We start from the raw sequence: 16,947 nt of genomic DNA, 5'->3' as shown, positions 1-16,947 counted from the left end.
CAACAATTTTTACAGAGTAAAAAATCAACACGTGGCAATATTAACGGTACACCGAATTAATCCTATGTAAATCAAAGGGTTACGATACGTCGACAAAAAGGTGTCTCCAGGCAAAAGGTGAACTTTCATCGGGAAAAAACCATTCGGAACGTTAACGCAAAATTTACGGAAAGATTACGGTAATATATCTTGGCGAAGGACAAAGCAAATTTGCATAGATAAACGCGTGAAGATTTCAGAAAGTGGGTCACACTACGGTTCTCGCCTGAATGATCATATGGAGGACTGAATGGCTTAATTAGACCTGGCTATCTTCCTAAGCGTGACGATTTGATTGTTTTCCATTTCTGAAGAAAGAGTCTTGCTTGAGAGAACTCATTGTTACCTGAAGTGTGATTCTCTAAACGATTCTCTTAAACTTTACTGTGTATACAGTACACATACGTTACTGTATATGTAATACACATACGTTACTCTGTATGCAATATACATACGTTACTGTGTATACAGTTTCAAAGAAAATTGCATACTGACTTCATGATATTTTCATTATGCACTAAGTGATTGTAGTTGCACTGTATAAGTAATAGCACTTGACTTGTATAAGTGACATTTGAATTTTATACAAGTTCATAATATTTTCATTATGCACTAAGTGACAGTAGTTGCACTGTATAAGTGATAGCACTTGAATTGTATAAGTGACATTTGAATTTTATACAAGTTCCTAATATTTTCATTGGGTATTAAGCGACAGTAGTTGCGCTCTATAAGTGATAGCACTTGAATTGTACAAGTGACATTTGAATTTTATATAAGTTCATATTTTCATTGCGTACTAAGCGACAGTACTTGCACTGTATAAGTGATAGCACTTGAATTGTATAAGTGACGTTTGAATTTTATACAAGTTCGTGATATTTTCATTGCGTACTTGACAGTACTTGCACTCTATAAGTGATAGCACTTGAATTGCATAAGTGACATTTGAATTTTATACAAGTTCGTGATATTTTCATTGCGTACTTGACAGTACTTGCACTGTATAAGTGATAGCACTTGAATTGTATAAGTGACATTTGAATTTTATACAAGTTCGTGATATTTTCATTATGCATTAAGTGACAGTAGTTGCACTCTATAAGTGATAGCACTTGAATTGTATAAGTGACATTTGAATTTTATACAAGTTCATGATATTTTCATTGCGTACTTGACAGTACTTGCACTCTATAAGTGATAGCATTTGAATTGTATAAGTGACATTTGAATTTTATACAAGTTCATGATATTTTCATTGCGTACTTGACAGTACTTGCACTCTATAAGTGATAGCACTTGAATTGTATAAGTGACATTTGAATTTTATACAAGTTCATGATATTTTCATTATGCACTAAGTGACAGTACTTGCACTCTATAAGTAATAGCACTTAAATTGTATAAGTGATACTTTATACAAGTAACAATAATAAAACTGATTTTCTAGCTGTTACTTTAGCTGGACGAATCTTGCTCAGTCCCTTGATTTCCCCGCTCGTTAATTCCCGTTTCCCAATATTTCCATCAGAGGTAGCCAGCGAAAGATAGAAAGAGCAGCCATCTCGAATCTCACGGTACCGGTTATCCAGCCTCGGTAGCGATTCTTCACGATCTTCAGCCGCTAGAAATCTCGACGTTAAATGCTCCAGCGTGATTTGTCATCGTGGACCACCTCGTGCATCATTCGTGAACGTTAATTGCGAACGGCGTTCTCTACACGATTATTCTTGTTATACATTCGATACGGACTCTAGGACAGATTTCCAAAGGGGAAGAACAAAAACGAGCTACGACTTAATAGCTTCTTGCTCTAATCCTTTGATTAATCAGCGGTACCTTTAATGGAACGATTGTATCATGGGGTGTGAAGTTCCATTGGGAATAATTAAAGTTGTCTTGAAAGACTTTGTTTTTAGTAATATATCCACGTCACTTAACTGGTAAAATTCGACGGAGAAGAAAATATCAAGGACGTCATTAAAATTATTTTAAAAGATAAACGAAACCTATCTGGCCAATATTAATGAATATAATTATCAATTTATAGGTAAAAATTTTTAATAAATTATCTGAAGTTATCCTAAAATTATCTTAAATTATCTTAAATTGTCTTCTAACCTGTATAATCGATAACAGAGATAGCAAGCAAATCTAATCACGTCCCAGATTTCTCAATCGAAGCGAGTCAATAACCGGAGTATTTATCGATCTATCGACGGAACAATAGAAGATCGAATCACGTGACCAGTAGCGATGTTCTCTATCATACATCTGACATCGATTTCGATCAAATCGAGAGAAATGCTTTTTGAAAACTGTAAACCAGCTTACGGAGGGAGTCGAATTCGATGATTTACGAGGTCGTTAAAATGGTAGTGTAGCAGAGCAGTGCGTTCGTTTAACAGCTTCGATGATCGATCTACGACCAGCGTAGATATTTCTGGACTTTCCTTTTTAAATGAGCACCGATATGTACGCGAGAGTACCGCGATAATTTATACTAACGTAACTTCGGTATTTAGCCCGTACGTAAATCGACCAATCACGACGAGAAATATATGTACTGGTATCAAGGTTTGTTTTAAAACGTACCGATTAGGAACTGAAAATAGAGTCGTGTAATACAGTGATTAATAAATTATAGCTGGCGAAAGACTACTTATCGATAGTAATTAGTTTCATTAAACTGGGAATTCCTAGTTCTAATTGTTTCAGATTGCTCTTATCTCGTGTACGAAATATCTCTGGGTCAAAATTCTTTGAAGAATGCGGAGAAAGTATCCGTGGATTCTTCTACGTTAAACGTTCGTAATATCGATCCAGATATGGAGGCGATTGGTCGACATCGATAACACTGACCGAATAAAGTTTCACTTGAATATCTTTGGTGAGAGTACCAGGACTCATTATGGACTCGATAATTTACCTATTTTTCATCGGCCATTGTTACACGCATGGCTTTCGACATCACGTGTGAATTTGAACACATGATCTAGAGTTTGACGCAAGTTATTCAGAATGGGCGTGGTTGAGAATTTCAGAGCTAATTAGGCTTAACTTTGTTCTGAAACCTCAAAACTTCATCGAATCGAAGGTCTGGATTTTGAGTGTGACGCACTTGTGACGCACTTGTACTTCACATGGGATCAATGTTACTCAAATTTTTAATACAAAATGAATTCAAGGTCAAATGCACTTCTTTTTGAGCTCAACTCCTAATTGCATAGTTTATTGCATAATACCAATTTGATATTTTATCATGACGCAGCATGACGCACCAGACAAGTGCAAGAGCTTAATCCTAACTTATAATTATTTCAAGAGTTTCATAAGTCAGAGCTAACTAATATTAAAATAAATAAAAAATTGCATAGTACCAAATTGATATTTCATTATGACGCACCATGACGCACCAGACAAGTGCAAGGGCTTAATCCTAACTTATGATTCTTTCAACAGTTTCATAAGTCAGAGCTAACTAATATTAAAATAAATAAAAAATTGCATTGTACCAAATTGATATTTCATTATGACGCACCATGACGCATCAGACAAGTACAAGAGCTTAATCGTAACTTATAATTCTTTCAACAGTTTCATAAGTCAGAGCTAACTGATATTAAAATAAATAAAAAATTGCATAGTACCAAATTGATATTTTATCACGACGCACCATGACGCACCAGACAAGTGCAAGAGTTTAATTCTAACTTATAATTCTTTCAACAGTTTCGTAAGGCAGAGCTAACTAATATTAAAATAAATAAAAAATTGCATTGTAACAAATTGATATTTTATCACGACGCACCATGACGCACCAGACAAGTGCAAGAGTTTAATTCTAACTTATAATTCTTTCAACAGTTTCGTAAGGCAGAGCTAACTAATATTAAAATAAATAAAAAATTGCATAGTACCAAATTGATATTTCATTATGACGCACCATGACGCATCAGACAAGTGCAAGAGATCAACCTTAACCTATAATTTTTTCGACAATTTCGTCAGTCAGAGCTAATCTTAAAATAAATAAAAAATTGCAAGGCACCAAATTGATATTTCATACTAGACGCATCATGACGCACCAGACAAGTGCAAGAGATTAACCTTAACCTATAATTTTTTCCACAGTTTCGTCAGTCAGAGCTAATCTAAAAAAATGAAATGTTTGAAACTTTCATAAGAAAAGAATAAACGAAGGGGTCAGTATGTAAGGACAATGGCCTAAGGCCGTTCGTAGGATACGAACGAATGCCCGTAGCCAGCGATTCGAGCAAGGAACCGTTTGAATTCCTTCCTGCTGTTCTTCCAGCGTCCTGTAATTCGTAATTAGTTGCGGATGCAAACGACGGTGAATGTACCTTGACGAAAGCGCTACCTTAGACGCGCAAATCGTGGTTGACTCGATCACGGACAAGCGTCTAATCAATTTACGTACACCAATTACGCGTAATTACTTCTATTTCGCGCGTTTTAATTAGAAGTAATCGCTGGAGGTCGGCTTCACGGAACCACCGTAACGGAACAGCCTCCTGAGTAAAATATGAATTCATCCGAGTTCACGCCGACGGACACGCGATTTATTCGTTTAATTGCCGGGAATTAAAAGATTCTACGGTGACTTCCTTGCCAATTATATAAATGCGAGATGGTAAATTGCTCGAACAATCGAGCAGGAAGAAAACTGTAGAAATTTTCTATCATCGAAACGCTCAGAAATGTCAGAAATATTCTCATGGTCCTAGACCATTGTTAACGATAATCAGGGAATCGCAATTTCTCTTCGGTTTCCATAATCTACTTCCATAAAAAAAAATCTGAAGCGAAGGATAATTAAACCGATTTCAGATTTTTCTCTACTCATAAATTCTTCGCGTGAAATTATTTTGAGATCTAATAATGGAAGCTCGAGTACCGTAATTTGTATTCATTTTATCCGTCACGAAATTTTGTAATTTCGAGGAAAAATGTCGTCGATATCACATGGATAATTCGTAGTAATTTAGCGGTTACCGCAGGTGGCTAACTGGCCGTTGTACGAACCTCCAGCTTCAGATTGAAACATGCAACTGTTCGAACAAGCCTGTGGCGATTCCGCCGGCAAAAGAAAACGATCCAAGCTTGAACCAGTCGATCGTAACGAGGTAATCGATAAACATCTAGTTGCTGGACTAAACTTGGTAGAAATCGAAAAAACCTGATAACCATATACAGGATGTTTCAAAAACAGTATGCACCGCAGTTTTTTACTGTAGTAAACACCGGTTTGCAAACTTTAACTAGCGAGCATGAAATTGTAGGCTGCGACTTTAGGATTTTAATGTTCGAGAGAAAGCTAAATGGTTCTTTATAATAAAATTTACTCTCTAATTCAAGTTTGCACTATTTGCAATAAAAGTCTTATCAAGGCTTTATATACATATTTTTCTATTTCTCAAACTTTAATTTCCTTTCAATTTCCAAGAAATTTTCACACGGAAAAAGTTTGCGTAGTTTGCAGAATGATGACAGGATTTGTGAATGAGTAGCAGGAAAGCTTAGACCTAATGTCAGATAACATTAGAAGTTAATTTAGTGCAAGAAGCGTCGAACGGTTCTCCGAGCAAAAACCGAAGAGGTTCAAAGCACTTCGGACATTTGTAGGTGCAAATGTCTGCGATATAGAAAACGGTACTTTGTAAAATTACGCGGCCGACCACGTGGCTAGATAATTTCCTAAACATTACCAAATTCAGCTTGCCCATCTTCTCCAGTACGGTGTCCATTTTGAATCTTTCCAGGAGTCTTATCTCACAGTCACTAGTTCATATCACGAACGAGAGTAAATCTGGTTTCAGACTTATCATAAATCACGTGCAAATGAAGAAACCGCTGCACCGGTTCATCCAGTTTTCCTCCGAATTCTCATCCGACCTTATCTTAATGTCTCTTGTCACATTATCGATCCGTAGCATGTGGTATGCAGAACGAGATCTCGTGGTGAGAGGATCGCGGAACCAACCTTCTTGCTCGCGATTGTAGGTTGAACTGCCAGGTGAAAACACAACACCTCTCAACCTGCACAGGTGCACACCGAGGCCTCCCGGCCCGTGGTAGGAAGGGGGTCCTACTTGTACTCCGGGGGGAACTGTTCAACACGGATACCTTAATCTTTGCCTGGCCATCCGACCGATATCGTCTTTGATGCTCGCAAGTCGCATTACCGGAAGCGAACAGGTTTCGAGATACTTACAAGGATTGCAGGGATAGTGCATCTTGATATTGACCCTTTAGCTACGTTCACCTTCGATTCCGGTGTCGATTAAAATTTATTCTTGATTAATCGCTCGTGAGATCAAGGATACTTCGCTAACAATGAACATATAGGGTGTTCACGTTATTTCAAATTATTTTAAGTTACTTCAGCTATGAACTAGAATAAATTGCTGAATGATTAGGTCTGAATTTAAGCAGATGATTTAAGAAGACATTTAAGATGATTATATTATATATGCAATTTTGAAACTCCAAAACTAAAGTACATTTATAAAGTTCAATTATTGAAGATATTCGTAAAATGTGTAGTACGGAATTCAGCACTAAATGTGTACTTAAAATGTATACTTAATTTGAAATTGAAAATGAAGCTGTTTTGATGAAAGACTCTTTGTCTGTGTTCTTTGTCTGATTCTTTGTTTGGATGAAAATTAATGTATGTTTCAAGAGAATCACTTCAACAAATTCTGTAATGTATAACAAGTGTGGAACATTTAACTTGAGGAACATTTAGCTTGAGGAACAATTAGCTTGAGGAACATTTAGCTTGAGGAACATTAGACCGTATGGGTATATTTGCTGTTAAAATGCAGGACTTGTCGAAATGTTGAAATTTGAAGAAGTCGGTCGAAACGGGCGTGAGCGACCCAAATTTTGCGCAAGTCGTTCGAACAATGAATATTTATAGGATGCAGGCGAATACGTAATTTCGTGAGCAAACGTATGTGGAAGGAAAATATTTTACGAGCCATTAATGTCCCCTGTCAAATAGCAACATTCTTAGCCTTACGATGTCTCACGAAATCGGGTCACTTTTAAATCCGTCAACCTCAAACAAACCTCAGAAAACCTCAAAAACTTGATGCAAAGTTAAATCGTTGCAAAAGTAGTTTCGTGCAATCGAGGAAAAAAGCAAGTAGCCATACAAGGAGGCGGCTAAAGAAAAAAACATGAAAAATCCTCTTGATGCATTTGAAACAGGCAAATGCTGACCGTTTTCTCCTGGAATCTCGACTTCTTTTCCGCACACTTTTCGTACTTGCACTTAAGGAACGATTGCGTGTGCATTGTACTTAAACGGGCGAGGGATAAAAAGCGGACGGAACGTGCACGAGTTGCACGAGCCACGTGCTTTCGAAACTTGGAAAACCATCTCGTGGAATATTTGGTCAGATTTACATTTGGTTCAAACTTATTTAGGTTTCATCGAAAATCTTAGGTTAGGTTTGAAACTTCACCCTTAAAATTCATTGTCTTTGTCTAATGGCTACTTCTATCTTATAGATAGTAAGGATCAATACAGAAGTACAAGTATTAAACTATTGGAGCTAGTTTTCAGTAGAGCTTGCATGACTATAATGTGGAGGTACCTTCTGTCTCGAGATATCTTTCTGTTGTATCTTACCTATGATGTTGTATAGGAACTTGGGGCTTCGATTTGTACTCCAGAACTTAGAACTTCTAAGAGCATTCAGCCAGAAGGATAACTCTATACGAGTAGTTTACTATCTACACGATATTGTAGCGAGTGGAGTTCAGCTAAAGTAGCTACTCGAAATCCTTCCAGTTGAAAGACTCATGAATTTCTTTAAAATTATTATTTTCTATTATAAATTGTCCTGTTCTCCATATTACTGTTCAAGCGTCCCACGTATAACTCTACAGCCAAAGTATCTTCTCAAAAATCCTTCCAGTTGAAAGACTCATGAATTTCTTTCCTATTATTAATTGCCCCTGTTCTCCATCTCACTGTCCCATAACTCTATCCATAACTATATAGAACTACCTAAAAAATATAACCTAACCTAACCTAAATATAACCTATCCAAATACACCTTCCAAAGTGTCCAATTGAATCATCACAATAACCAAACCAAACGTCACCGAAAGTACCAAAGATGGTTCCATTGTTCGGATTAGGAAGAACGTAAAGAAGTCCTTGTTTGGTCGATGGGCAGTAGCCTTGCAATGGAATGCATTCTCGTCTCTTCTCGCCGCTGGTCGACTGGTTTTTCAGCAAGTAAAACGAGACTCGCGAACGTCACCACATTTTTTCCTGTTTCCCTGGCGGAGGAGGGCTTGCTTCATCGTCGTTCCTGTCGCACTCGATCTCCGTCCTTGAAGGCATTCTTCGACGCGGTGGTCCTCGGGATCCAAGCGACATTTCAATCGAGTTAACTCCAAGACCTATCGATGTTCTTCAATTAACACCTGGCGAAAGTACTTCTGAAAAATCATTCCGAGCGAACCGGTACTTTCTTATACGGTTTTTAACCGACATTTAGAAACCGTTCGTCGCCATTGTGCTCTTGTGACCTGACCTCCAGATGTCTGCGGAATTGGACAATTTTGACATATGTCTCAGAATAGACTGAATAGATTTTGCTAAAGGATTCTAATTTTAGAGACTATGAAACTAGTTTTGAAAATAATACTGCAACATTAGTCAATGTTATACTTGAAATTCACAGAATGCTTCGGATGTCATATAAGCGTATTAACGCAAGATTATCGGTCTGTTAAAGGAAACTTCAATTTGTAAGGTATAGAATGCCTGCAATTTTTCCGCGTTTGAAAAAATGCAGAAGTCGTAAACCCTCGCTCGTAAACCCGGTAAACGAAGACAATTGCGGAAACGCGGAGATCGGAAGATTCCTCGTTTTCACCGGTACCCGCATATTTACGCGCATTCCTATGATAACGGCCGAACGAGACCAATCGATTAACGGCGACGCCATTAAGTCCTCGTTAACGCGACGAAGTCCCGATCTCTGAAAAACTCGAGTTGGAGCAGATGTCAAATCGAGAATCCAGCTGCTATCGTGAAGAAATCTCTCGGATCATTAGAAGAAATTAGAATTAGTCGGAATGACGTTAATTAAATTACATTAGCTCTCATGAATATTAATATGTGGGAAAGGTACGATGGAAATAATGTTTTTCTACTTAATAAAACTTTCTTAAATTTAATGTTTTGCTTCATAATGGTTTTTATTGCCATGTGATCCACATTTCTTGCTATATTATCCATATTTTATCGTTGAGAACACAATTGAAATAAAGCCGTGAGCCACGTTCGCACGCTTCACCGGATATCGCCAAAAGAGACGAGGAAGAAAAGCTGTAATGTTATGGCGCACGTGTCGGGCATAAATTTGAGAAGAAAAATAGAGAAATCGAAAGTGCAGTCGCGACACAATGAACCTATTAACGCCTATTGAGCGTGGAGAAACTGTGTATTTTCCAAAGATTTGCCACGCTCGCTCTAACACTCGATAATGGCTGGTCAAATTCATGAGGGGCAATAAACGCTCATTAACGCAAAAATCGGGCAGTAAATCCTCGTTATATCACGGAAGCTGTGGGAGACGAATAGGCAATATACATAAAAAATTTCTCCTTTGATATCCCGACTGTTATGACTGCACATGATCATGTAGGGTAATTCAATAATAAATTATATAGTCGCTCACAAAAAATTAGCTGAATTTTATCATCCACTAAATACTTTTATGATCTCTTAATACGTAATAAAATGATTCGAAATTAATTAAGTACCTATAAAACTTTGTAGAGTCAAAGACACTCCTGTGTGATTGATATAAAATTCTAGTTCGAACATTTCAAGAATTACTTGTCGTTTGCAGAAATAATTTTAGGAACCCACATAATTTTGATTTATGAATATTCTGCACTTTGAGAAGTATTGTTCGATGTTTCCGTGTTTTATTATGTGTCGATTACAAACGTGATACATGCGTATTTCGAGGTCCTAATCGGTGTCAACTACTGCACGTATCGACCTACTGAGGAAGACCCGTTAAGTTGGACCTCCCTTTCTCTCTCTGCGCCTCTCTGTCTGACTTTTGACTTTTAGAGTGGACATGCTCGAGTACACTGCATCGACCGAGCAAAAACTTTAGCAAATCCTCTGAAATATTCCATCATAATTTCGAACACGTCATGACATCACAAGACATCGCATGACAAGTTTGTCGAATATCGAACCTAATAACAAATGTCCGATTGTCCGCCGCAACAATGGAAGAATACCTGAATTTCAATCGCTCTGAAAGGTTAAATTTGTGGTATTATACTTCGACAATCATTATACAAAGGCGAACAAATGTTCAAGTTTTGCCGCACGTTTCATGAAAAATTTACAAAGCAAAGGATGTTAACGGTAGCGCGTTGTGAGACATAACTGTCCGTTTGACACGCTGCAATTCATAGCAACTTATCCGCGAGGCGTCCTGTCGAACAAAAGAGACGTGCAGAAAATTCAGAAGAGAGCGGGAAAAGCCACGAAGGTGGCCGCTCAGGGACTCCGTGTCCGCGAAATCGGCACGAACGGGAATGGAATAACGAAATAACGTCTGAATGAGCCCACGCGACGGTCTGCACGCCCACCTTCCAACAGGGTCTCTCAGCTAAACCTTTCATGTTTCCTTTAATTCGATAAACATTTACTCTGTGCAGTCATACACGGTTAGACGCGTGAAAATTGTTAATTAACGGATGACGTTAATCGAGAAACCTCTTGATTTAATTTTGCATTCACATGATAAAGGGGTGCAGTGGTTTGTGATACAATTTTTCTATGTAACAGTACTTATAGAGTTTGACAGTAGAGACACATAGTGTTAGGTTAGGTTAGCCCCTTAACCTACAAGGTTTACAACGGTCCATCAGTCAAAGCTAATTATTACAGTAATGTTAAGATATGTACAGAATATTAAAATTTTAGGTTCAGATGTTTTAGAAATCTTCAATGAAACAAATTACAATTGGTAACTCAAAACTTCATCTTAATGCAAATACAATTTAGGTTAAGTTTGAACTGCAACGTGCGTCACTAGTGCGTCACCATTGCATTAGGATATGTAAAGAGTATTAAAATTTTAGGTATATTTTATGTTCAATCTTCAATTATACAAATTACAATTGGTAATTCAAAACTTGATGCAAATTTAGGTTAAGTTTGAACTGCAACGTGCGTCACTAGTGCGTCACCATTGCATTAGGATATGTAAAGAGTATTAAAATTTTGGGTACATTTTATGTTCAATCTTCAATCATACAAATTACAATTGGTAATTCAAAACTTGATGCAAATACAATTTAGGTTAAGTTAGAACTACAACGTGCGTCACTAGTGCGTCACTACTGCATCAGACTCCACATTATAAGTCAAGAGACCAACCCTTCAAATTTATTTAACTTCTTCAAATTTGATAGAATTAAAAAAGGAATTAGATTTAGGTTAAGTTTGAACTGTAACGTGCGTCACTAGTGCGTCACCATTGCATTAAGATATGTAAAGAATATTAATTATAGGTATATTTTATGTTCAATCTTCAATTATACAAATTACAATTGATAACTCAAAACTTGATGCAAATACAATTTAGGTTAAGTTTGAACTGCAACGTGCGTCACTAGTGCGTCTCTAGTGCATTTATTTAACTTCTTCAAATTTGATAGAATTAAAAAGGGAATAAAGTGACGAGTATCACGTAGTGATCGACAAAAATCGTGGCACACTGACCCAAGCTGCGTTTTAGAATAAATTTAGTTACCTCCGCTGTTAACGGTGCTCGGTTCCGATACCTCCACATTTTCGATTCGACGGACGTACCGAAAGGTCGATCTACGAGGATCTACGTGACCGTCGCTTCATTAGCATTGTTTACGTGACGCGTGTCTGGGCAACTTAATTACAATTCCACGGCACGTAAATCCGTGTATGATGCTTCTGGAAAGGTACAGAACATACGCCAAACATAACTCATAAAGAAATGAACGTATTTTGCGAGACATGATGTATCGTTAGAAAATACCGGTATCGGAAAAGAACTTGAATTTCAAAGACTGGCAAAGTCAGGTGTGCCCGTGACTTTCATTTAACGAGCCGTTCTTAATTACCTGCTTGAATCGAATGTAGCCTGAAGCTGGAATGAAATTAGAACACCGGTAAACGTTTCCACGTTCCATTACCATTTCACCGATTATCAATGACGAATGACAGGGTGTTTAAAGGTGCAGATTTAGTAATCGGTTGAAAGTTCTATGAAAAGATCCCTAAATTCCATATTTGTGAATGTGTATATAGTGTTCAGATAGGAGTGGTTTCGCACTTATCTACCGTAGTGGGTCACCGTGCCTTTTTATCCCCCGATAAACCCGGCTATCTTTCACAGCGGGTTTTTTCTCCCAGTTCGCATTTCTGGGATGAAAATTTCACGCATGAGGGCTCGTGAACTCCGGGCGATCCTTTTTTCCGAGCGGATCATCGAGCCGATGATAGGTTGCACCGTAAGATTAGAACGGTCGCTGATAAGCGGCCGGTTCGTGCGAGTTCCTCGTTACGCTCGCGAGATAATAAATCGTTTGTCCGGCGTGGAAATGTGGAACTCGAGTTACTTTCGAACTCGAAATACGTCGCGTGTTGCGTGCCACAGCCACTGGCGACGAGTCCCGTGGGAAAAGATGAATTTACGGACCGTCCGTTACTAAATTAACTCGTTTCTCTTCTGGAGCTAAGATTATAACGATGCGAGCCTCTATTCGTTGGCAATTCTCATTTATCAACCCCGCTTTCTACCGCGTTCGTAGAAATCTGACCACAAACCCTCGTTTCATCTGGATGCTCCTGGATATAAGGTCAATTCGCTGATTAGTCACGGGGTCTTCGCTGACAATTCTTGACACAGACTCTTGGAGGTCTTACCTTTCCTCGTATACAGTTGCAACTTTCTATCTCAAGACCGAACCTTTCCAAAAGTAATAATCGAACGGAAGGTAATCCCCAAAGAACCATGCTGGTTTCGTCAGGCATTGTCACCCAATCCTTGAATCATCACTCCCCGGTAACTTCGGCTAAATTTTCCTCGCGCCTCTAATTCACGGTTGAATCTTACCAATGAGTCACGCACGAAGTTGGGGACTCGTGGGTGGAGCACGGAAACCCTTAGGCCCAGACGAAATCAATAATAGCACCGACTCCGCGATACCCAGACGATTTCGTCCAAGAAGTAAACGAAGCTCGGTGAAATTCTAGCTGACTTCTCGAGGGCGATTAATCTCCGTTTAGAAGGTCCGCTGACCTTACAGTGATTCGCGATCGATCCCTACAATGCATGATTTAATTAGAGGAACTCGAATGACAAGCGGTGTACGATTACTCCCTCGGTGCTGGACTGATGCCAGTCTGTCAGCTCAGAACGTCTTAGCCCTTCGATACCATTTCGTGGATGCGGTCGGGAATAACTATAATATTGCAGACTAAGTTGTTATGTGACTGACTGTGAATTTGACTTGATTAGTATTATTGTTCGTAGCTGAACATCACGAATCAGATTAAAAAAATTGCAAAGTTAACTCAGATGGCAATGAATTTATAATTCTTCAAAGTCAATGTAACTCTAAATCCAACAATGTAAATTATACGTCTTGCATGATTTTTAGTAATCAAAGAAATAATACAACAAATCTTATCGAAGCTGTAAATTAACCTAAATATTCAGCAATTTATTTGGAACTCTTGTAGCTTGATGAAGCTTTACAGTAACCTTAGATCCATCGATACCAATAATCTAAATCATGTGTAGATTTTGTAGAACTGCTACCAACTTTCAAAGATTGAAATAATGCAATGAATCCTATAGAAATTATAAATAAACCCAAATATCCAACAATCTGAGTTCATGAAACTTGAGGAAACCAGTAACCTCTAATCCATCGACACCACAATATAAATTATGAGTACGTCTTGCAATTTCTACCAAATGTCAAAGATCGAAATAATATAACAAATCCTCTTGAAGCTGTAAATAAATCTAAGTGTCCAGCAATCTGAATTCTTGAAACTTGCTGAAACCCCTAACCCCAAATGTATCGATCACAATCTAAATTATGTTTTGCTATTTCTATCAACCAAAGACCGAAATAATACAACGAATCCTAAAACTGTAACTAGACCCAAATGTCCAGCAATCAGAATTTTTAAAACTTGAAACCAGAACCCCCAAATGCATCAACTACAAAGTGTCCAGCGATTTCTACCAACTTTCCGACAAATTCCGATCAGATAAGCAAAGATGTACGTCTCCGATATTTCTCCATTTTGATAACGGATCTAAAGACGAGATCCGAACAATTTCTCCGGTCGTTGAAAATCTATCGGACAATCGCGAGCTTCCGTCGCTTCTTCCCTCACGAGGATGACTCTACCGCGTGGAAGATCTTGGCACGAGTTCAAGCATTCGTTATTCCTCGCACGCTTCTCCCTCTTCATCCCGCAGACTTTTTCGCGATGCAAGCCTCGGTTATTCGCGTTCACGATTTTCGGAGATGGTCAGAAAGAGAAACGTGGAGAAAAGAAAACAGAAAACCCGGTTACATCTTATAATTCGGCGTTATTTACATTTCAATCGGAAGCTTTCAGATCCGTCTTTGCTAGATTCTTGGCAAGATTCAAAGTTTTTGCTCGATTAATCGTGGATTTTGCTGGTTTTGAAAGTTTATCCTTTCTGGCAATCTAAGTTGCTCTACTTTTGACTTGGCGTTGCTTAAGGAAAATTCGGGGGAGAAGAGGTGGAGTTTTCTTTTGGATGGAGAGTCTAACCTCTTAAGTAACGGGTCACGTGACTCTTAAAAAGAGATATAAGATTCATATTTTTTCAGAGAGTAATTTTTTTTATTCTATTTATGATGTATATAATGGAGTTCAACTTTGACTCTAATTGCAAATTTATGATCTGTATAATCAAGTTTAATTTTGACTTTAATTCTCAATTTATGATCTGTCGAATCAAGTTGAACTTTGACTCTCATTGCCAATTTATGACCTGTAAAATCAAGTACAACTTTGACTTTAATTCTCAATTTATGATCTGTATAATCAAGTTGAACTTTGACTCTCATTACTAATTTATGACCTCTAAAATCAAGTTCAACTTTGACTTTAATTCTCAATTTATGATCTGTATAATCAAGTTGAACTTTGACTCTCATTACTAATTTATGACCTCTAAAATCAAGTTCAACTTTGACTTTATGATCTGTCGAATCAAGTTGAACTTTGACTCTCATTTTCAATTTATGATCTGTAAAATCAAGTTCAACTTTGACTTTACTTCTCAATTTATGATCTGTCTAATCAAGTTGAACTTTGACTCTCATTGCCAATTTATGACCTCTAAAAGCAAGTTCAACTTTGACTGTATGATCTGTCGAATCAAGTTGAACTTTGACTCTCATCGCCAATTTATGATCTGTAAAATCAAGTTCAACTTTGACTTTTGATCTGTCTAATCAAGTTGAACTTTGACTCTCATCGCCAATTTATGACCTGTAAAATCAAGTTCAACTTTAATTATCAAATTGTATGTTAGTTAATGAAATATAAGTTTGTTCAAAATTAGCTTAAAATTTATTTTCATTAAGCTGAATAAGGGGAAGCTGCATTCCACGTATGCATCAGATAAACATCAGTATTTGATAAACAGCTTCCCCATTTGACGAAACGCAGCCCCCTGTGACTAATAAATCGATCCGATAACATCTGAGCGCAGAAAAAACAGAAGGAGCGAAAATTCATGGCTGTTCCGCGTTCTGACAGCTGAAAAATTGTGAACGCATTCCTGTTGGCTGAGGACCTCTTCGTTGAATAAAAAAAATTTCCGATGAGGCAGTCATTAAGGCGATCGCTTATTACTTGTGCCAGGTTTTTTTGCGACATCGCATTTTTCACGGGCGATTTCTTCGCTAAGAGGATTAAAAAAGGCGTCCAGTTTACGGTACTTTAACGAGACAAATCGATAGTGTTATCGGCTCGAGGGCTTAGCTAACATCCTTTGTACAAACTGATATCTTAAAGCGTGGAAAATGAGGCGAGAAATTGGGTTCCGAAACAACAGACAAATGATTAGAAATCGGTTTACCGTTAGAAGTCCCCGAGATATAGAATTATTCGATGCAGAAGCAACAAGAACCTTTGCTTCGTTAGCAACCAGTGATTATCGCGGCAGGTAAGCCGACGATTTATACCGAAAAGAATCGCTTCCGTGTTTCCGAGCATCGCTGCGTTTAATTGTAGCTTCGCGAATAAACATGCCCCGTTAGTCTCGCTACTTCAAAGAAATCCACAAGTCTTTTAACAACAATTTAACAAGATAAGATCCTCCGTCACTGAATCCCCGAGGAGTCTAACTTGTCAGGGAGCGTTAAAATATTCCGAAAGGACAAAATGGCTAGATTCGACCCGTGATTTATGGCCTCGTTCGAGTCAATTACCAGTCAATTACCAGCTTCCGAAGCGCGGTAGCAATTAGTGGAATTTATTAGCCTGAAATTTTGTCCCTGTTGAAAATCCAGCGTCTGCGGAATAAAGTGGAAGGAATTAATGGTTAATAGACAAACATCTAAGAGTTTATATCTCGGTACGTTTCTCCAATTATGTTCGCATTAATGACGGCGATAAACTACGGCAAGAACTTGATCCTATTAATATTCACTGACATGTGGATTTAATGGTTACCCATTCTAACGTGGAAGTTTACGAGGATATCGCGAAGTGAGAGTAGGATCAAAATGTCTTTTAATCGTGCGTGAATTTAGAAAATACAAATAATCAATTTTAGTAGGACT

The 16,947-nt window shown here is 37.9% G+C and overlaps 1 protein-coding gene and 1 long non-coding RNA gene across 4 annotated transcripts in view; one reads left to right on the top strand and one right to left on the bottom strand.

Moving 5' to 3' along the window:
- DAAM (disheveled-associated activator of morphogenesis-like protein) overlaps positions 1-16,947 on the bottom strand; it is a 41,020-nt gene that overhangs the window by 12,602 nt on the left and 11,471 nt on the right. Inside the window, exon 1 of one of the 3 annotated variants that reach the window (XM_012294720.2) lies at positions 5,769-6,084. The exons of the other annotated variants lie outside the window; for them this stretch is intronic. Coding sequence (XP_012150110.1) covers positions 5,769-5,807 — 39 coding nt within the window. The 5' untranslated portion in view covers positions 5,808-6,084. Of the gene's footprint in view, positions 1-5,768; positions 6,085-16,947 lie in introns of those variants that run through there. 3 annotated transcript variants of the gene reach the window in all.
- Positions 2,283-3,237, top strand: LOC143265800 (uncharacterized). The gene is made up of 2 exons (XR_013040504.1): positions 2,283-2,616; positions 2,758-3,237. It is a non-coding gene; the product is annotated as an uncharacterized LOC143265800 (long non-coding RNA).

This window comes from Megachile rotundata, chromosome 14 (genome assembly GCF_050947335.1).
Source record: "Megachile rotundata isolate GNS110a chromosome 14, iyMegRotu1, whole genome shotgun sequence".
In the NCBI taxonomy this organism is placed as follows: Eukaryota; Metazoa; Arthropoda; class Insecta; order Hymenoptera; family Megachilidae; genus Megachile; species Megachile rotundata.
Note: the sequence above shows the minus strand (reverse complement) of the source record. Positions and strands in the feature narration are given on the sequence as shown.